This window comes from Hypomesus nipponensis, chromosome 21, assembly GCF_054491055.1.
Source record: "Hypomesus nipponensis isolate SF chromosome 21, ASM5449105v1, whole genome shotgun sequence".
Taxonomy (NCBI): domain Eukaryota; kingdom Metazoa; phylum Chordata; class Actinopteri; order Osmeriformes; family Osmeridae; genus Hypomesus; species Hypomesus nipponensis.
Window position 1 is genome coordinate 4,903,009 of NC_140381.1, and position 23,455 is coordinate 4,926,463.

General features: G+C 42.0%; 1 protein-coding gene across 1 annotated transcript in view; it reads right to left on the bottom strand.

Moving 5' to 3' along the window:
- Positions 1-12,604: 12,604 nt before the first annotated feature.
- sorcs3a (sortilin related VPS10 domain containing receptor 3a) overlaps positions 12,605-23,455 on the bottom strand; it is a 127,890-nt gene continuing 117,039 nt past the window's right edge. The window contains exons 21-27 of the mRNA XM_084685810.1: positions 23,165-23,288; positions 22,739-22,851; positions 19,463-19,594; positions 19,122-19,221; positions 16,843-16,948; positions 15,863-16,023; positions 12,605-15,623 (exon numbers count right to left, since the gene is read on the bottom strand). Coding sequence (XP_084541936.1) covers positions 15,565-15,623; positions 15,863-16,023; positions 16,843-16,948; positions 19,122-19,221; positions 19,463-19,594; positions 22,739-22,851; positions 23,165-23,288 — 795 coding nt within the window. The 3' untranslated portion in view covers positions 12,605-15,564. The remainder of the gene's footprint in view (positions 15,624-15,862; positions 16,024-16,842; positions 16,949-19,121; positions 19,222-19,462; positions 19,595-22,738; positions 22,852-23,164; positions 23,289-23,455) is intronic.

Consider the following 23,455-nt stretch of genomic DNA (forward strand, 5'->3'; position numbering starts at 1 on the left):
TTGGTAGACTGTCCATTACTGTCAATGTGTGCACACAGATATCCTCTGCATTTTTCACAGTCTTTATGATTGCTGTGCAAAGGGATGTCTTTCGTGGTGAGTCTGAATGCATGCGATATGTTAACATATTGTTCATTTCCATGGTGAGATGCTATACAACACGATTGACTCCTGTAAAGGGCAGGAGTGGCATTTCTTTAGCAGCCATGACATTTATCGGGGGAAGCATTTCAACGTCTGGTGGGCAAAGTGTGTTATTGTGTGTCCTATTTATCTGTGGAGGTGTCGAGATACTTAAAGTAATGTGTCTTTCACACCAAGAACTAGGCTTTTAAGTCATGGATTTCTCACAGGGCTAAACCATGCCACACATGGCTCTTGTGCTTCCACTGCATGAAATATCAGAACAAAAGATTTCATTTCCTGGTGTGGTCATAAGAAGATACATGGGTGCTGTAGCCAATTAGCTAGCATCTTCCACTGCCCATTCATCATGTGTACAATATGGGAGTGGATAGAGCATGGTAATATCATTATTAACGAGAGGGGATAAGCTAAACCTGTGTTTAGGTCAGGGGTAAGTTAATGGAAGTCATACAAGAGGAACCGTCAACTTGACTAAGTGTAGTGCAGAGGGAGGTCTCTGTAGGGCCTTCTCATGGTTTGGTATTGCAGTGTATGTGGTCAGCAGAAACATGGTGGAAGAGACCTCAGTGTGCGTAACGAGAGGACCTAGACAGTAGACAGGAGCAGTACCTAGACAATAGACAGGAGCAGGACCTAGACAATAGACAGTAGCAGGACCTAGACAATAGACAGGAGCAGGAGCTAGACAGGAGCAGGACCTAGATAGTAGACAGGAGCAGGACCTAGACAGTAGACAGGAGCAGGACCTAGATAGTAGACAGTAGCAGGACCTAGACAATAGACAGTAGCAGGACCTAGACAATAGACAGGAGCAGGACCTAGAAAATAGACAGTAGACAGTAGCAGGACCTAGACAATAGACAGTAGACAGTAGCAGGACCTAGACAATAGACAGTAGACAGTAGCAGGACCTAGACAATAGACAGTAGACAGTAGCAGGACCTAGACAGTAGACAGGAGCAGGACCTAGACAATAGACAATAGACAGGAGCAGGACCTAGACAATAGACAGTAAACAGGAGCAGGACCTAGACAATAGACAGGAGCAGGACCTAGACAGTAGACAGTAGACAGTAGCAGGACCTAGACAATAGACAGTAGACAGTAGCAGGACCTAGACAATAGACAGGAGCAGGACCTAGACAATAGACAGTAGCAGGACCTAGACAATAGACAGTAGACAGTAGCATGACCTAGACAATAGACAGTAGACAGCAGCAGGACCTAGAGAGTAGACAGGAGCAGGACCTAGACAATAGACAGTAGACAGTAGCAGGACCTAGACAATAGACAGGAGCAGGACCTAGACAGTAGACAGTAGCAGGACCTAGACAATAGACAGGAGCAGGACCTAGACAACAGACAGGAGCAGGACCTAGAGGACCTAGACAGTGGCAGCATATGTTGACTCTTATGTTCCTTTACCTTGTGTCAGATGAGCGGTTAGGGAATCGGGCTAGTAATCAGAAGGTTGCTGGTTCGATTACCAATCATGCAAAATGACGTTGTGTCCTTGGGTAAGGCACTTCACCCTACTTGTCTCAGGGGGTGGTCCCTGTACTTACTGTAACTTGCTCTGGATAAGAGTGTCTGCTAAATGTAAATAGAAGGTGTCAATGCCACCTGTTTTATTTATTCTAGGTGACTCGCTACACAACAGCGCCGCTACCATATATAAGTCAAACCTACAAAAATGCAACTTGTTCTCCCAAACAAAGAGGACAACTGGGTATTTTGTTTACGATAAAAATGTCCAACAAAGTTGAATCATTTTGAGCATCCACTCTCCTCTTCCTCACAGCTGCAGAGCTAACCCAGTGGTGGCCACCACTGAAAGCTTGTTATCAGTTGGTTCGCAGCTTGGGCTGTGACCTCTGACCTGGTTCCTTCCTGCCCACTTTCAGCAGGTGTAAACACATCGTCCGGGGCCAGGGACCAGTGACATGACTCTTGGATACGGGAATCTGAAAGATAATTTCAGTAGGTGGTTTTGCAACACACATATACACTAGAAACATTTATAACATTTTGTAAGGCACCTTCCATTAAAGTTTTGAACCACAAGCAATACGGACCCACAAGGTTATGGAAGCAACGTGGTAGCTGCTTTCCCAGGTTCTTACATAACAATATAAGGAGGATGACGCTCAAGCCACCATTCACAGTGTTATTTCTATCCCATTATAACAGCAGTCTTAAAGTAACTCGAAAAAGGGTCAAAGCAAGTATGTTCACCCCCCCTGGAACCAACACAAATCAACTTTTGCACTCAGCTACAGCCCCCGCTGGATGAGAAAACAGGTTGTTTCTATAATCAACAAGCTTCCAGGCAGGGGACTGCAGTCCGTACCAGACGACCAACTGTCACCCTCCACGGCTGCAGTGTCGGAGGCAATGTTGGCTCTCCACAGGGAAGGAGGCCATTGGAGCTCAGTCTGTGAAATCACATCTGTGAGGAGGACCAGTGGGGAAAAGACGTCTAATGTGGCTCGAACCTCACAGCAGGTATCCTGTTGGCCTTTTTTTCTCGTTATAATGTTTATCCGGCCGATGTATAGGAGGTTGGTCCCTATGGGGCAGCCGTATAGGGTGAGCTGGCTAGCTGTTTCAAATCAGGAAAAGTTGGGCTTTAAAAAGCTGAGTTGAAAGTTATGATGTTAAGCATGTAGATGTTTCTCTGGTGAATTGTCACTGATTATGAATGGACACTTGGTCCTGCTGGTGTGATGGTTTGTGACACAAACTAAAGTGAATCACTTTCTGGAGAGTACCAGAGCACACTGAACAGCCGATCACTGTGGTGTGATTGCAGTTGGGAAACATATATTGAACCGGTTTTAATTGCAGTGCCGTGAATGTAGAATGAGTTGTTAGTGCATGTTCAGGTTCCGTGGACTCATTTAAAACACGTTTAGAATTCTGCGGCCATCTTGATGGAAGTTGATTAACTACTTAATAATCCATAGTCACTTAGCAACAGGGGTCAGAAGGGGAAGAGGAGGGAGCTTGTTTTTTTTACGTTACAGAAAAACTACCAGAAACTGGTTTCCGCGGTAAACAATTTTGACAAAGTCAATGGCAATTTATTATGAGGAGCAACATTACCGCATACATAGTCTTTAGTTCAGTCCCTCGGGAAATGCAGCATTTCATGTTCACCTCAGCAGTATACCTCAAACAACTCTCAGTATAAATTAAAACTCCCAAGCTCAAAAACCAACCATCCTAGCCAATTAAAACATCTAAAAAGTGGTGCTCATTGTCTGTGCATCTTATTAAAACTCTTCCCCACCGTGAAGGTGCTTAACTCTTGAATGCCACTGCTCAATCACATATTCTCTGAACTTCATGAATCACCTTACAGAATATAGGAAGGCACACTTGATGCGATGTGACGTTGGAACGCTGATCTTGCAGCATTGCCCCACTCCAGGATAATTACCAATTTAGGCCTCCATGTCTCTCTTATCAGTCCTTCCAAACAAGGCGATAACTCAAAAGACTAATTAATTTTCACTTTCACTTTTTCTATTTTTTTGTTCCGTAATCACCATTAAATATCACTGACTTGGGGATATTTTGTACACTTCTTTGACAGTGGGTGTATTTTATGAAGACTTACTGCTAAGAACGCTCTGTTCTGCACAACAAATGGCTGTCGGGCCGTGTGTTATGCAATATAATATCTCGATACAACCATAAATCTCTGGAGTTATCTATTAAGACCAAATTGAACAACTGTATAGATCCCACGGATAAAACTCATGGAAAATAACAAAGACATCAATATTTTATACAACACGGTATTTCAATAGTTGTTTACCAATCCAATAGTTTTAAAGAACTCGGAATACATATAGGCCAACTGCACAATTTACAGTCTGCAGTTGATGGTGTTCAATAAAAACAGATGAATCCGCGCTGCATGACTCGACAAATTACCCACTGGGCTTAAATGAGCCTCTTTTGGCCGAAAGCGCTGACAGTATGCTTGCTATGCACAGGTAATAACGACGCGATATAAAAGTAGACGGTGAGGGGAAAAACAGAATGTCCCGCTGGAGACATTATTCATAGAACGCGTTGACAAGCCAAACCAAATGAGCTGTGAATGAGGGCAGATGGCCCTGTTGTTGCATGGATAACCTAAGCAGACTAGTGGGATACAGGGGTTATATTAGCGCTCCTTAGCCTATTTTATGCTTAACTAATATATAGGCTACTTTGCAGAGGAGGAAGCGAGGGAGCCGGGGCAGTCAAGGTAGACTAGTGCAATGGAGAAATGGACCTCGTTATCTTTTAGGTGACAGAAGTGCCCAGCAAATGGCCAATCTTGTCTAGTTTGAGGAATTGAAAGAACATAGAATAGGGTAATGAGATTTTGGCATGTTTCCAGGCATCTTGATTGAGCCAGACAGCTTGGCATTTGAGGATGATTCCAGACAGCACTGTAACTATCCAGGTAACTGATCACCCTTTGTTGTATGTAACCATCCTCCGTACATCAAACGAAGACTAAAACCTCTTGTGATCCCCCTTCTTGACAAAATGGTTCCTATGTGCAGCAGTAGAATAATGATCCAGATGATTCTAATTTAAAAGAAGTCCTTTGTGAAGTTATGAAAAATGTATCCTTGAGACTGTTGCCATGAAATATTGAGCTCTTCTTCTTCTTCTTCTTCCCTCAATGGAAGCTTGTAACACATTCTGTGGTGTCTGGTGAAATTATCTGCTAGTTTGCAGTGGTTGAGAACCACCTTTTCCTTTATCACAAACTAACATTGCTCCTTACTTCTGTCATAAAGGCCCCACAGTAGGATAAGCATCCTTCCTTTGAATTGGGTTCAGATTGAGGTAGATATATAAAGCAAATATATTGCAACAACATGGTGAAATATCTCATCAGATTCCAGCCTTTATTGACTCACCTTGTCTGTCCAAATGTAACTTTGGCCAAGGGGGAAAGTGTTCCCTATAGGTTCATGGTTTTCTGGTCAATAAATTTCATCAACTGCTTAATCTCTGAGACCTTTTTTAGTGATTCATTCAACTGCTCACTAAGTTCCCTGAAGGCGCCATTTTATGCCGAGTCAGGGATGATATCAAAGGTAGTTGAACTTTACACTGATATTTAAACCTTGCCAGATCACATTGTAAGCTGTCCTTGAGCCCCCCTAGTCAATGTGGCGTCGTCAGTTGGAATGACTAAATACATAAATAGTTACCTGTGATTAAACCTAAACTGTGAATTTAGACAATATGGAATCATGTCACGCTCAATAAACTGTAATGGTCAAGTAGCTTGTAAAACAAAAGGTCATTTGTGGGTGCGTGTGTGTGTCTGAACACTTCGGCCATGGCATTTTCTCAACGTTCCGTATTACATGCAAATAGAGTGCACTACAACAGGGAGTCAGATGGCTGAGGGGTGAGGGAATCGGGCAAGTAATCAGAAGGTTGCCGGACCGATTCCATGCAAAATGACGGTGTGTCCTTAGGCAAGGCACTTCACCCTACTTGCGTCGGGGGGAATGTCCCTGTACTTACTGTAAGTCGCTCTGGATAAGAGCGCCTGCTAAATGACTAAATGTAAATATACAACCTTTAAAAAACACTTCAACTTCACCATGGAGGGTCAACATGACCCTGCTAATTCAAATTGTAAACAACCGAAGAAGAAAAAATCTGAGCACCTTTGGTACCCAAAACACGACTTCCATCATTTCCGCTAAGCGCAAAGCATCAAGACATGACTTCAGTGTCCCAGGGAGGGATGCAGTGCACCAGGTAGCTTTCTTCTATGTAATTCCAGATGCTTCATTAGAGCTTGATGTCTTTCATCATTATTCTTTCATGTAATTCTGTAGCGCGCAGCATCTGCAGTCTTGCAGCAGTGTTTGTTATTTATGTTAATCGATTTTCATCAAAACCCCCAAATAAACTGCTTTTGAAACAGCACAGGTTCTTCAGCCTGTGCCAACTCACTAGGTGCGATGGGAACATTGCCTCCTCATCTGGTATAGAGAAAGGAGATTTATGGAAATTGGAAGATTCATCTTTCATTTTCCATTATGTGAATCAGGCAGGTGCATGCTACATATTTCGATTGAATTTCAGAGTACAGAATTAATTTAAACTTCAAACTAAAATTAAACTTGTTCTCCTGCATTTGATGTCAACCTGTTTTCTTCACCCTTTTGTTAGTTCATTATAAAGGGCCAGGCTGACACAGCACACATTTCTAATCCTCTTTCGGGAGACTTGAGGTGTCCTGATATCAAACCACGTAAAAGTAAGAAAAACATAAAATGCGAAAGTCAGAGATACATAAGATTCCGATTCTCCATAGCTGATTTCCTTAAAAGGAATCCAGTGAGCCCTTTTCCATCGGTAGTTTGACGGGAGCATTAAGAATGAGAGCATGTTTGTACACAGAGATCAAAGCCTCTTCGCGATGGCAACACCAGGACCCCAAGACGTGGCCATGTGAGAGACTAAGACTGTGAGAAAACTGTAAGTATGTAGTCTCTGAAAGGCACAATACCTAAGATTGACCGGGAAGGTAGATGCACTTAGAGCTGTGCCTGAAGCTTCAGTTAACCTTTGTGGGGCCTGCTGTGTCAACATCGAACCAAGAACCCATATTGGAAGTTTTCCAATGAATGAAGCCTTATCTTGAATTTCTAACAACTCCCCTTGCCCGAATCCACATCGAATTACAGAATCTGTAAAGTTCAGGAGTTTATTGTCACCCAAAATATAATTGGTACATTGTCTATTCAAATTACTGAACAAAACTGAAGTGAGAATCTTTAACGAAAGAGAAAGGGAGGTAAAAAAAAAATCTGTGCTTACCTGACTGCCACCATACTACAAACCCTAACTTATTTTCCTCGTGAGAGTATTTTGTTATTGTTCGCTTATTACAAAAATTCCAATAATTCTGGGATTCAGTTTTGCAAACATTGTATGATTAGCAAAAATGTTGAACAGTACACAATACGTAAAAATGTTGGACTTGAGGAGTTTCTTAGAATTCTCTTACCTTAAGTTGTCTTACCTGTTGCTTTAAATATATTTACCTTGGGAAAAGACTGACATATTTCCATTGTAAGACACTACCAAGGATGATACTTAAGAAACGTCAGTGCAGGGAAATATCAGGATATAGGCATTTGTTACTTCTGTTTAAATGCCGTAGGTGTAGAGATATACTCCCATGCAAGGGACACTGGGGTATCCAGTCTTTTTGAAAGAAAAGAAAGAAAAAAAAGACTACCTTTCACCTAACTGTTGTTGAAACAGCTCAACTCAAACTTTTGGGGAATACATCCACTTGAAGGCACATCTTAAAAGTGTTTATCTTCAATGCAACATGTGGATTGGATTAGAATGCATTCTCTATGTATGCTGTTCTATTCCTATGAGTTCAACAAATGCAAGAAAGGGTTAACATAGATAGTGTATCCTCTAAAATGCCATCGTTTCTGTCATCTTCATTTTACTTTCACCGCATAATGCCAATTTCAGATTGGGATTATGGCTTTACATTTATGTAAAATATGTCTCTTTCAACTTGATTCCTTGCCAGGTGAAAAGGTAACCAAGAACACAATTTACAGCTTGCTGATCACAATACAGATTGACACAATGGCTTCTGACACATTCCATATGGTCTTTTGGAGGGGGTAAAATTGAAAACGAAAGCACAGATGCTGTCTCAATACATTTGGGGATCACACTTCATCAAAGAGTTTTAAAAGTGTTCAAGAAACATTGACATATTCACTGCAGTACAGGTTGGTGGCAAACTGACAATATGATTAAATGAATATGATTTCATTAAAATACTTCTGTTTGCGCTTATAACAAAAATAAACGGGTATTTTGACTCAACTAACACATATCCAACCATACTTTCAAGGTTAGTAGTTCAGACACCTGTCCAACTACAAAACTTTTCTTTCACAAGTTTCCCCACATTTCTTGCAACTAAGTCTTTTTCTCCCTCCAATTATTCACTTCCCTCGATATACATAGGGTATCCTTATCTTTTAATGGATATTGCTAATCCAAATATCTAAATTGAGATCAATTAAATCATATTGATAATAAGAACTCAATATCCCCCTTACGGACGCAGCATATCTGGCACATCACATCTTCAATCTCTAGCGTGATATCATAGCTCCTGCATGGCGTTGACACCTTTTGACCTCTGTGCCCGTGAGGACTGCTGCACGCTCTTTGCAACTTCCTGTTCCGTGTTCCGTTAAACTCATCACTCCAAGCCCATTTTAGATTAATTTTAGCATCGCACTATGTCTTCTGCCGATAGCGCAAGTGCTCAGATACATTTCCAGTATCCATGGCCTAAAAGCATGTTAGCTGCTAGCTTAGTGATACATTTCCTCACACAAGACGGAGGAATTCATACATCACAGTCTGAATGTGTTTTGTCGGCGAGGTTTGTTTACATGTACCGTGGAGTTTGCATTATAACTGAGAACATGATGAAACTTGGAAAACAGAGATGGAGGGGGGAAAGATCAACCAAGTCGATTGGGGTTATGTGTCGCAATGCGATCGACAGACATGGTGCCTCTTGCTCAACTACATGATTCGCGTCAGATAAAAGCTCTGGGAAGATGTAGCTTGCATGACAACTGAATACACATCAATGACTTCCCCTCAGTATCACGTCTTTAGAAAAGCCTTCTCGAAATGAATGAAGACACCTATTTTCCAGAAAAATATTTACCCCAAATATGGTACAATGATAAATATTCAGTCTTTGAATTATGACAAATAGCCTTAGGGTGTGTTGTGGTAACTGATCAAAAATGCCTGTTTCTCTGACAGCTCCATTTCAACATAAGGTAGATGATGCATATTTATAATTTCCATCTGCTGAGAGTATTCAATCATAAATAAAACAAACATAATATCGCCTATTTTTAGGGAATCGTTGTTTCATGACAGTCTATGAATGTTCAAATGTTGATTGAACAAATAGCTTTGGGACCTTAAAGGGGTCATAGAATGATTGTATAGGGTATTTCACACTGTTCCTTAAGATCTCCGAATAGGGTATGTAACATTGGTTGGGCTGAAAATGGCCCAGGTGCTGTTCTATGCGCCCTAATGCAACCAAGTGAAATAGCCCTAGAATAAAACGAGAGGTTTTATTCCTTTTATGGTATGCTCATGAATACTTAGATGAGCTGCACGCTGATTAGTTAGTTTACAACGAGCGAAGCTGCGGAGCAAAGACGCAACATGGCCAACAGCACCTGTTAGCTGTAATACTAGTGCAATACTCGCACTTCAGTGTCGTAGCCTAAGCATAACTTTGTATTAGGTTTGTTTTTAGCATTGTAAGCAACATAACAGTTATTCATTTGCTGTATGTACATTTTGGGGCGTGACAAAGGTACAGACCAGAGACAATTAAGGTACAGCCACCGAGTCAAATCGGTGCTTCTGTAGGAATCGTCTGTTTAACATTGGCTGTTTCAAATGATGAGATTTGCATAGGAAAGAGGTGTCAATGGTACTTGAGGTTCTCTGTATGTCCATTTTACCCACCGGACTGTCGTTATTCAACTATAACAAGGTCAACTCGGTTTTGCATTCTATGACCCCTTTAAAGTGTCGTCAGGACAACGTTACATGTCATGTGTAACGTTATGTTTTCTTTCGATAATTCTGGAACGAGAGGACTTATTAGTAGAATATGAAATGAATCATAATCACAAAAACTCATAGGACAGCATTCTCACAGACAGGTTTCAGAGATAAAACAAATTTTTGTGTGTATGGTATCAAAGCTTTTCCACCATGAGAGCATGTCAGCTACCTCCTCCCATCTCTTCCCCTCTTCTTGCCTCAAGGTGCAGTGCACTCTCTGAATGAGACCCATTTGATTGAGCTACATGCCTCTGTTTATGCAGTGCACTCAAATATGATTTTGTGGTATATTGAATAAATGGATTATTATCATTTTACCAGCAGTCAGTGTAAGCCTTGGATAGCTAATGGCCTCCTTTCTTTTCTCAGTCCTGTGGGATAGGAAACAAGAGAGAGTGCTCAATCTCCTACCTCTCTCTGGAACAAGAAGAAAGACCATAACCAAAACCCAGTCAATAACTTATGTTAATGCTAAAGCTTTTTGTTTCCTGTATTTAGCTAGTTCCTAAATAGTATGACAAAGCACATGTGACAGTTGTGACTACAAAATGACCCTGCTGGTAAAATACATTTTTATAAACACAGCTTGTTAGAGTATCTGCAAACCTTGCAATCTGGATATTTTGGTGAACAAAATAACAACTAACAACAACTATTACAGAGGCATGACTATACTGTTTAGTGTGCATGTTAACAGCATGCTAATACCTGAACCATACAAGTAGTGTCCTCTCATGCTCATTATTTATGTACTACAACCTGTCCTGAAACAACAGTCTGGTTGTCTCCATGTCTCAAGTAAATATGATTTTGACATAACATTGTGTGCGCCAGCAGGCAAACTGCATATGATATGAATGTCAGTGTTGACGTACTTAGAGCTATAGGGATGATAAACATGTTTGTTTCACAGATAACCTACACATGTCATGTGTCCATTTGTATATAACCACAGGAGAAACCCCCAAAAACATTAACGGCTACAAATGACTTCCAGCCGAATGTTTTTCATCATGCCACCCACAAGTCATTAAAACCCATTTCCTGGAACCTGGGCAGTCTTTGGACACGTTGGATCAACAGCACACTCCTTCTGTACTCAGCGTTTCCAGCAGTGTCACAACTCTGAACGTCAGCCCGCCTCAGCATAATGCACCGCTCTGCCACTCAGTCACTCGCCACGCGGGTCCATCAGTAAGCCTCGCCAAGGGTTAGAGTATGTGTTTGGGTTTCCAACAGACCTGTAATACATTGGGCCGGGCTCCCAAGGTGAAAGGGAGAGACAGGACCTGAGATTAATCTAACCCTTGGTATAATGAGGCCGCTCTCAGTCTTCCCTCGCGAATAAAGACAAATGGCTCTTGTTTGTGCCAGGCTCCGCATCCAGCAGATCCATTTCATGTCCTGAGTCCCATCTGCCACAGCCGCCGTACTGCGAGAAAATGAAATGAGCTGTAATCGAAGGAGGCGCCTATTAACTGACAGTACTTTCATAGTCTGGCGAAGGCAATCCCATAGGCATGGAGTCAGGGGGAGGAAGGGGGAGGAGGTGGTGGTGGTGGGGGGGGGGTTGTCTGATATGACAATGCTGTCGTGTTTCCTGACAATGGTCTTTTATCAGGCACGGCAAACATTCTGCTAGCAATCACTTTTCTTCTCACTGACTCTAAAGAAGTGCAGGGGAGAAGACATCAACAAACACATACTCATTTGGTTTGTTGTTGATGGGCTGGGCTGGGTGTGTGCTGGGATTTCTGTTGAAGTAAAAGACATCAGCTTTGTAAGAATGTACTTGTCAGGGTCCAAAGAGAGGAACAGATCAAGAGTAGGTGTGCCATCCATAATACGATGAAGTCATGCTGTCACCATGGTGATAATTAAATTGGTCCTTGAGGGAATATCTCTCATCTTAGACATTAAGAGAAACGATGGACAAACACAATGATATGTATGTATGTATGTATGTATGTATGTATGTATGTGCATGCATGTCAATGAACTATGTAGGATTATCAGAATGAGTTGCTCTGTTAGCTGTAAGAACCATAGACCGCACATATCACTGACCAAACCCTACAGTATATATTCTCTCTGGCTGTAAGAAATTGCAGCTGCCTTGTTAATGACAACAGCATCACAAGGGACACACCCAGCCCTTTAATGGGTCCTGGACTGGTTATGTATTCTGAACAGGGCTTGGTGCAGACAGAGAAACAACACTCTCCCAGCCCTCTGATGTGAGCAGTCTCTGCAGGAACAACGGCTGCCTGCATGCACCAACACGGTGTTGGGGACAGCGTTGGCTACACTCTGGCTCCGGGCTACGCTGCTGAATACTCAGTGTTTAGCCCAAAGCTGCTGTAATGGATCAGGACTCCTTTAGTACACTGTACGCTGTCAGGAGGTCGGGTGAAGTGATGTTTTTGCTCGCTAACAACTGTAGGAGACAGTAGTGGGGGAGACGGAGCCGGGCATTTCGGAGTAAATGTGTGAGAGATTTGCATCGATTTTCAACTCTTGGAGAATGTTGGCCTTTCAGGGGATGGAATTATGGAGAAACACGCACACACACACACCAACACAGTACGGAGAATAACCTCAATTCCCAGCTCCCAGAGTTAAGGTACAAAGACAAAAGTGCTTTGATGTACAAAAATACATTTATTTGAAACAATTTCAAAATGACAGTTTCTTTACTGTAGAAATATTGAAATAAAGATGAAACAGAACATTACAGATGATGCATGCATTTGTAGCTTTTGTGCGATGAAGAGTATTACAACGGTTTGCCCTTGAAAACAACGTAGATACAAAGACTTCTCAATTGCTTCTTTAAAGTCTTGATATTTAATAATAATTCAGATATAAACGATTCCATTGATAAACTAGGAAGTCACACATTATATAAAATGCTGTGAAACCATCAAAACAAGTTCAGATGGGGAGCGTTAAAATAACAAAAGCCACACAAGCTGAAATGAGGAAAAACATGAAATCCATTCAAATAAAACAACTCATGGATCAAAATCTCTATCCTTTATCTTTTCTTATAATCCAGTGCTTTCAGAATTCAAACCCTTATTTCAGTTGGGGTTTAACTCAAGGTTGTCTGAAGGAATGTCCCAGCTCATGTCAGAACATGCAGACGCATGGTTCTTAGCTTAGCGACAGAAGCTGCAAGGCATTATGGGATGGATGTAAATGTTCTCTGGGTATAATGGTCTTACATTCATCTCTGCTCAAAAGGCCTGGCGGAGAAATGTAAGAGTTACAGATGTAAATGAACTCTGATTGACCTCAGACAGGGATTTTCTCTGGCTCCATGGTTACGCCAGTGGCGAAAAATGACAAAAGGACGTCTCACTAATGTCTCCTTATCTGTGTCTGCCGCTAATCCTGTTCCGCTAATAAGTGGAAGAACAAAGCTGGTGTGACACTGCGAACATCAAGATGAGTTGTAAACAAAAGCAGAAGGGGATAGAGTGGAGAACATGATGCAATTACCAGCCAACAAAACTAAAAGGCTTTGGTATTTTCTTTTAGCATTGGAGACAGGAATCAAACTCTGTGGGTGAAAGAGAGCCTGCCAGGCTTTGTTGTATCACAAATGAAATATCCGCGGACAGGTATCGTGGTTTCAGCGGGACTTTGACACAACTTACGGCTCTACGTTCACCCAGAGTACAGTGGGATATTCTTTCCTACATGGCTGCCCACTCTCCCGTACCGCATTCTCTCAGTATCCCCCCTGACAGTCCCTCTATCCTTCTGAGGCTGCACTTACGTGCTGACTTCAGCAGGGGATTGTGGGATATCTCGACATGGGGTATTTCGCTGCTTAACCATCCACCTCTCTGCTGCTTATTGTCTGACTGGCTACACCTGCTGAAAGGAGACCGACTCTCACGTTGGGGCTCAGCGCGACTGGCTGGCAGTTTTTTTTTTCTTTCTGCTTTTAGGGAACAGGGATTTTTAGGGATTGAAGCTGCACAACAATGAGGAACACCACGTCCTATTTTGCCAGGGGAGTGTAGCTGAAACATGAGTGAACAATTGCAAGTCAAATGAACGTGACAATGAGAAGGTACAGCAGCTGTTCTGCCATGTTAGGGTTATATGTATTCATGCATATAACTTGAATACATAGCACTTTTATCCAAACATCTTACAATGGGGGATTTGAACTTGCAACCTTTTGATTTCAGGTCAAACGCTCTACCAATGAGCTATACACATCCCTCCATGGCAATGTTCTGAGTGTACAAACCATCTTTGAATCTTTTTCTTTTCATTTCCTTTATTTTTTGACGATGAATTGCCAAGCGGCACATTTGATTTGTATGCTGTTATCTCATCAAATCAGTGGCACTAAAGTTGACCCTGGAAGTTTCTTTGTTTGTTTGTCATACAGTATAATATGTTCGAAGCCTCCAGATTGGGACTGGTAGGTAACCATGGAACTCTATGAGAGTTAATACTTTAACAGAGATAAAATACTCCATGAGCTGATGCAAGCGGAATACAGGATGCAGGGAACAAACAGACCACAAGATACTTGTCCTTCTTACTGAAGCGTACAAGTTCAATCTCGTCGTACAAGTCCTCCCTCATTCACTGAAAGTGGCAGAACCACTCTGGTAGTTGATCAGTATATCAGGCATTTCGAGCAATTCTCTCTCAGACTTATTCAAACCTCTAAGTATTCAAAGGGCAAAAAACTGAAATACTCCCATGATGTTGGGTGGTAAATATTCATTTACACACAGGGTTTAACTATCGCGATGCATCTCTTTCCGTCTCATCAACAGTGTCTAATTCAATTTTGATAAATATATTTGTAGTTAATTATGTATTCACAAACGTCTGCATTTCAAAATAGACAAACCCTTTGTGTTGTGACATATTCTGTTATAAATTAATGAATGAAAGGTAGAGAAAATCTATACTGTACTGGATGTAAAAATGATTAGAGCTCTTTTGATGAATGAATAGAAAATAACTATTTACAACACTTTATCTACAACACAGAAATCGTGTCCTCGATAAGAACATGCACAAGTCAAGGACCGCGTAAAAACAAATCAAGTTGTTATAAGTAATATCTGGCTTTTTAAACACACGCTCCATAAAACTGACACTGATGCACATCAGCTCCCTTGACTCTGTGTTGTACTTTTACTACAAGCATGTGAAATCAAGTATACATACAGTATAGTATATACAGAGAAAACAGAACTAAAGATAATATTGTACATTTCGATAATATTCCCTGTTTGATCATAGACTCAGACATGATGGTCTATAACATAGACACAAACGGTAACTTTTGGAAAAACGTCAACAAATTTTACATAACCTTCCTCGTAAGGGTCGATAAAAGACAAGAACTCCAAAAATGAAGGCGAAAAAAACCAAACAGATAATTGCTTTTGCAAACCAAATTATGCATGTGGCTCGTACTTCCGCAAAACTTAATTTTCAAGTTTAGCGTGTAATTACAACTATCTCAGAGTGAATTTAGGTTCACCGCATGGATGCTATTGAACAAGACACCCATGCAAAACTGTACAAATGAGCTTGTTTAGAAAACTATTAACATCCACTGTGTTTGGAAAATTACAAAAAGAAAAGAAAAGCAAAAGAGAGAGAGAAAGAGAAAGCGAGAAAGAAGGTCACCCCCCAAAATGGCAATACTTCTTCTCTGTACATGTTGTCACGTTCTTTGTTTTACACACTGGTACAGTTTGGAATCTCTCTTGTGCTCTCATATGCATTCCCAACTCCCCCTGGGGACGGGAAAAAACATAGACGCAGTTAGAGTTATTCAGCCGCAACACTGCTTTACAACTTGCTCAGCAACTAAACATATTAGAGATGGTGTGCCATGTGGTCATTACTGAAGGGGGATTCAAAGTTAGAACATTTGAAGTTGTTTAATGTTCGGGAAATTAGTAGTTGACTCGTTGGGTTGCTTGTTGTTTTTTTGGAGAATGGCAAAGAAAAGTTAGTTAGAAACTTGACTTACGTTTGACCCTTGCGTCTAGATCTTTCTCCATGAGTTCCTTGGCCGTCGAGAACTCGCTCAGGGTGATTTTAGGCGTGCTGTCGTTCTGACCAACTGAGCCAATCATCTCCTGTTCCTTCTCCTGGTTCACCTCCGCATAAATGTTAATCCAGGGGATTTTTCTACGAAGTGAATAGAAACCCATCTTGTCTTTCAGGCTACAGTAGGTTGGTGAGATGCATGTCATATCCGATGAAGTTTGTAAGTCAAACTTAATTTTGTTGTGAAACTATAATAAAATGCATTAAATGAGCTGGTCTCAGTTTGAGACTAGTCAGACAGGAACATGATGTCTTCTCAACATGTTCCAGGAGCTATGAGCTTTAACTTCTCAATTATACATTAAATGCTAAAAAAATATATAGTTTTCAGAGAATATAAGTCTGTTCACCATTTTATTTATGATAGGAAATACGTTTTTTTTTTTTCTCAGCTGATCTCCAATTTATTTTAAATGGCTGAAAATGTTGTTAATCTAATTGTTTTGCCTTGCCAACTGTGACATTTCAATGAAAATGCATCCTCTCCAGGACTAATGGGAAAATTCCCCTATTCATAATTGATGATAATGTTGCCATTTCCCAGACTTTTTTCACGAGAATCATTTTGAGCCAATATTAATTATTCAGTATCTTGCAGCTGATGCACAGGAACAGCATACTAACCAATTTAATGATCGCTTTTCTGAACATTTCATCACTAGGTTCACACATGTGCCTTGTGCATTCTGATCATGATTAAAATCAGTTTTGCGACGTCTATGTGAAAATGCGAAATTAATATTTCAAAAACAAGTCATTTGTCCGTCATTGATTGATACAGACCCGAGCACAAGTGGCAAATTAATATTCAACAACCGGTTATCGCAATGTTGCAGATATTAGATATAAGACGATGACATATGTGCTGGGCAACCAGACACAATCATACAGAGGCATTACCTCTTGAACTTGTAGATCAGAAAGACAGCAAGGCCCAGGAAGACCACAGACAGCAACATCAGCATGGCAGAGCTGCTGTGTCTGGGGCTGGAATCCACCAAGGGTGCTGTGGAAGAACAGTCTGGTTCAGAACACTGCTCAACATTCCAACATTCCACACATGTATACTGTATCCGTTATGACTAGACAACTCTACACAAACCCAGGGCTGTTCGAGGTGTGTTTTCGAAATGGATGGATGTATCCTATGTGATACATCATTTCAGTGAGAGAGAAAAAACTTTGTGAAAGTATGCAGTCTTGATATTCTAGGAGACATTGGTGTTTTTTGAAACGATATATTGTTGAATGCAGACCATTCCTTGTCGCTAACTGCTGTGATACTGGTAGAACTGTGCACTTCTAGTTATGAGTCATCTGCTGAGGCTAATACAGGGTTCACATTGTTTGTACGTCAGTTTGCATAGATCCGCTATACATGAAGTAATGTAAATGGCATGCTTACAAAACCTCTTTATTTTCAAATACTATTCTCAGTGTAATTTGTTAAATTCAAGTTGAATTCTCGGCTAACGAAAAGGTTGACAATGTAGCAAAAAAAAAAAAATGCTTTGTTTCAAGATCATACAGTGTTCAACAACATGACTGTTAAGTCAAGCAATGTTGTGACCTAATCAAAAAAACTTTTCCATAACAACAGTGCGTACACCTTCTCAAGGATTTTATCTCTGTTTATCTACAAGGCTGGCTCTCCAACAGTATGTCTTTTCTAATGGATGACTCTAAAAAGCAAATATATCCCGAGATGAACAGATACAGCTACAATATGGACAGTGAATAGATTGGGAGAGGAGAACCAGCCTAGCTTTTTAATATATCCAAAATCTTTTAAGACCGTTGCAGCATGAAATTGCTTTTCCTAATGGTTGGGTTTATAAACTAAAAGCCACCTGTTTAAAGCAAGCAAAGGCAATAATAATATTCAAAGAAGAAAGGTAAACACTATTATGGTAAAAGAAGCACTCTATTTTGAACAACCAGTACTATCTCACACTAGCTGTAGAAACAAAAAGTACTTAACAAAGTACATTTCTTTCTTCAGATTGCATGCCACACACCTTATTTCCCCTCTCTCCCCCTGAGGTACCCTGAACACTTGAATGAAAGGGAATTAATAAATCATTGAAGATAGCTGGCACACGCTGTATTTTCTACATTCTATTTATTTTTCCAGGACCAGCTTCACAGTTTTAAGAGGGAGCCTTGGTGACGCTTGTGACCTTTACTGGAGCACCTTGAAGGCTATTCAGACCTTTTCCAGGCTGGAGTTTGAAGAGAGATGCAGCTCAGCGCCCTGGCACACAGTGCTGTATGCAGTGCTTCAGAACACACCCAGACAGTGGCTATACCTAGTGCTTAGAGCCAGAGACAGCAAAATCTAGGCTACGTTCTCCCAGGGATTGGAAGCCTAATGGAAACTGCCAAGGCTATACACTAAGACCTGTCAACTTTTCAACTACCTCGGCCAGAAACCAATGACCAAACCTCCTTCTCTGCCCATTCTAAGATTCAGCCATGACAAGTCGTAGTTTGGTGGAAAATATACCTCTATTCACAAAGTAGTCGTTTTGGGGAAAACATAAAAATCAAGGCAATGGTTCAAGCTGTGAATTGATTAAATACTCGCAACAAGGAGCATTTTCCATTACAAGTGAGAGCTTTAGTCGTTTTGGGGATGTCTGAAAACTTCTTCAATTGCAGCAAGTAGTAATTTATTCATCCAGTATGGAGACAGCTCTCAAACGACACCGCTATGTTGTTTCTTTTTTCCAGGCGATTCAGAATTCTGCACAGAGATGTTTTTAACCAAACCTTCTTTTTTTCTCAAGGACTAAATAATCAACATAATTATCCTCAGTCTAACACTCATTTTGTGGTTGGATGGCTGTAAAAGGCACCGAACAGATGTTTGCCTCTTCAGAGCAGATATAAAAGATCCCTAGTCTCAAGTAGCAACACTTAAAAAGAAACCCCTTCCTTCACTCCCAAATGTTCCTGGGCTCAAGACAGTGGCAGTCTTGCATGAAATTTAATTGCCGGGCAAAAATTAATTTAATCAAAACGTGATCACCACAGTAAAGGTTTTTAGTAAACTGACTTGTTAAAAAATGGTGTCGAATCACATTCGAACAATTGAAGCAGAGTTCATATATATCCTAGAAAAATACGTTATTATATTATAATATATTCATAAAGAAAAGCAGAAATGTGGCACTCACCCAATGTTAACTGTGTGATGTAAACTATAACTCTCGCTCCTGGCTTCAGCTCAAACTCCACCAGGTTTTGATTGAGAGCACTGACAAGAATCTCAGATATCTGTTTAAAAGAAAAAAATAATCATTACAGAGCCAAAAGTATTCTATTATACATTGTTTTATAATATACTGTTTCACTAATACTATAGTACACATATTCCACAATTCTGCCTCAGATCTCAGCTCAATTCCAGAAGGCGATTTCAATTTTTGCACCACCACTCATTACGAATATAACGAAATGCGAAATTTCACCAAAAACAAAATATAACGCGCACGGCGGCGATCCAAGCGCTCGTTACCTTCTCCAGCTCCTCCTCGCTCTTTTTCCTGCTCTCTGATTGGTTCTTCTGTGGCAACAGGAAGAGCTCGGCCGCAGTGGGAACCCCGGGGAACACTGCCACCAGCAGCTGCTCCTCCGGGAACTCTGACACCTGGGACAGGGGACAACCAGAGACAAGGTAGTAGCCATGCCTTGGGGGCTCCGTATGGAGCAGGGGTGTCCAATCATGGTCCTCGAGGGCCACTGTCCTGCGTGTTTTAGATCAGTGTTTCTCAACCCTGTCCTCAGGGACCCCCTGTCCTGCTTGTTTTAGATGTTTCCCAGATCCAACACACCTGATTCAAATGCACGTTCGTTACCAGGCTTCTACAGAGCTAGATAACGACCCTTTTATTTGAATCAGGTGTGTTGGAGCAGGGAAACATCTAAAACATGCAGGACAGGGGGTCCCTGAGGACAGGGTTGAGAACCACTGTTTTAGATGTTTCCCTGCTCCAGCACACCTGATTCAAATGAATGGTCATTACCCGGCTTCCACAGAGCTTGATAACAACCCATTCATTTGAATGATAGTGTTGGCACCGCGACATGTACAGGCAGATGTTTGACCCAGCGACCTATCTAGATGTTGACGCAGTGACATATATGATGTTAGAACGATGACATATTTGTACTGGATTGTTTTGTTTAATGTTGGTTAGAAATGTGGGGACCGACAAACCGTATATTTTTCATGCCCTTTAATTGCTTAGACATATACTCATGTTATGTGTATGTGACGGATTCTTCACTTAAGTGCACTTAACAGGTCTGTCATGTCAATCCAAACCGTCTACTTTTTAGAAAGGGTCAATTTTCCGTCTTGATTGGGAAAATGCCTCCTCTCTTTGCATTCCAAACAACCACTATCAAACCGTTTTCTTCATGACCTTTAACCTCTTCAGACACCCCAGGCTGCCAGAGCTCCAGCCCCACCACCACTCTCCACGTTACAGGTTTTCAGGTCTCTACGCCCACGCGGACAACACACTGGCTGCACTCAAAGCCAATCAATGACCATGCCCAGAAATCACTTTATGAGAAAGCAAAAGTAGGGGGCGAATAAAGAGTGGCGGAAAGAGAAGTAGGAATAAGCAGGGAGCCATTTGTGGGCAGAGAGAAAGAAGAAGGAGGAGGGGTGGAGGGATGGAAGAAAGGGGCGAAGGAGGGGAGTGGAGATGGAGGAGGAAGGGGGAGAAAGAGGCAATAGCCCCTTCGAAAATCAATACACTCAGACCATGTTTGTTCTCATTGCAATCATTCATTACTTTAAAAAGCCTTCTGGCTGGCTGCTTGAGAGCGTCGGGTTTAATGCCCTCCAAACTCATTGCTGGATTGAATAATCAAATTGGGGTTAGCCGGGGGTAGCAGGAGAGTCGGTGATGGGGTCAAACTGGCAACACTTCCGAAGTGTTCTGCACACTTTAGGTTCTCTCGGTTTCATATTTAAAGTGAATAGGGCTTTGGAGTCTCCTAACAATCTGACTGTGCGGCAAAACTCAAATAATCAGATGAAACTGAGCATCTTTGCAGTAAACACCCGACTTTCGAGGACAGATATTTTCATTTCTGTCACGATACGGGGTGTTTTATCTTCTCCTTCACTTTCCCTAATGCAATTTCCAAACATCACACCTGACATAACAGGGTAAGATGATCGAGGATAAAGGAACTGAGTCATGCTAATCTTGTAGCAAGGACATAAGAAGTTCACAGAGTTCTCTCAAAAGTACATTTCTGTGTGGAAGAGGATGGTGGATGGCCACCAATTGCTGCAATTTACTGTCTTGACTTGATTCGAAAGGACTGACATTTTACACAGAGGTAGGAGTCACATGCACACACACCTACATTCTACGCACACGCACACGCACACACACACACACTGAGAGGAGAAACAAATCAGTAAAGTTCCATTCAGAGTTCTGTCAGGGTACAGCCAGGACTAAGAGAGTGGCTCTGACCACTTAGTATTCACCATCTGCGATGGAGGGACACCACAGCTAAATGGACCTTGACTTTAATTGTAAAGGAAAGCCCCACTCATCTTTCCTGTTTTGTTGTCCGAGAGCTGCTCAAACGCCTTCATATCGCAGCCTTTTGTTTCCGATACAAACCAGAATTTCGAATGCGACCTCGCCGAATGAATGGATCTCGACGTGGGTTCCTTCAGAGAAGGCACTGGCTGTCATCTACAGCAAGAGGTTGGAAAGGGGTGAACACGAGGACGTCTGAGAGAGACAGAAACCGGAACACGGCGACATATGAACTTGCGATCAGACAGGCAGTAGGCAGAACAATAGAGCGAGGTGGAGAGGGAGTCAAGGGAGGAGGTTTTCCTACAATGCCCTTGCAGAGCTACAGGAACATGCCGGGCATTTGTTTCAGGTAAACCCAAAGTAGTAGTTCTATGCGAGGCATGTGTGCAAGGGCTGAGCTTTTATGTCACAGAAATGTGGTCGGCACTCGATGAATAGCTGAGGTTTCTTGATCGCAGCGACCCTGACCTCGTACGTGTAACCCTTATTGCAAACCCATGAACTTGAGCTCCCCTTCTCAACATGCTATGGACATGAGAGAAGATGACCGCGTGCTGAATGCTAGCAGCAGAAGGTATGTGAGTCCACGTGTTGCACACCAGGACAGTCATCCTCCTGCATGCACACAGACAACAGACACACACACACACACACACACACAACACCCACTGTCCACACAGGCACTGCAGTCAGGATCCCATTCCCAGTTCATTCGGTGAGCATATCATTGTGGACTTGTGAAAATAAGGCATTAGTGCTCATCAGTCTGTCTCTGGGGAGGGAGGCGAGGGAGGGAGGCGAGGGAGGGAGGGGCGCACCTGTGTGATAACGAATCACAGGACAGCCTGAGGGCGAACGCTGCATGGAGAGGAGCGGAGGAGCGGAGAGAAAAAAGACAAGGGGGGGAGGAGAGAGACGGAAAGAGAGAGAGAGAGAGAGAGAGAGAGAGAGAGAGAGAGAGACAGAGAGAGAGAGAGAGAGAGAGAGAGAGAGAGAGAGAGAGAGAGAGAGAGAGGAGTGGAGTGGAGTGGCGGGGGGGCAGGCTAAAAGGGAATGGCAGAATGAGGGATGGGGGGGGGGGACTGTGAGGGGAAAGAGAGAGCTGAGAGATTGAGAGAGACAGATAGAAAGATTGACAGCAAGAGAGAGTAAAATATACAGAAACAGAGATGAAGAGAAAGTGGCGGAGAGAGAGAAATAACTAAATTCACACTTACTTGGAGCAGAGCCTTTTTAATTACTCTCCCCACATCCTGTCTCCACTCGCCGATGTCAGGGTTGTACTCGTCCAGATTAGGGGAGAAAGATAAAAGCAGCGATTTGAAGAACTCTGTCAAGGAGAGGCGAGGGAGAGCCACCCATTAAGTCAGTCTGACACACAGGAAAGTTCTTTTCAACTAGCGTTTTTTTGTTGTTGCCCACAGTCATTTACCTCTACTGTGGAACAATTGCTATGAGACTTTAACTCAAGGCAGAAAACATCCAACCATGATTACGACAAGTTTATGAAGAGCTCTGACACACAGCCAGCCGTACGGCGAAGCATTCAAAACTGTCTCGACTTTGCAGCTTTTGCGCTCAGACGGGGTCCAGGCTGTTTTCCTAATTGCCGTGTACAGTGTGTTAGAACTGGCGGTGATCACCTTGGACTGCGATGGTCTTGCTGTCCTGCAGTATGGAGCTGGCAGACGACACCTGGACCGTGACCGTGTTCATCCCCTCGCTGGTGAAGGTGTAGGAGATGCTTCCCTCCAGCGTTATCACAGGCTGGGGACAACAAACAGGATTGAACAAGTCTCGATTCCCTTGTGATAATCATTCACAACATCATATTAATAGCCATTAATAACTGTACAGCTATAACAATGTACATTTTTTTATTTACAGTTTTTATAACAGCTTCTATTCACAGCCATGAATATTATCATCATCTT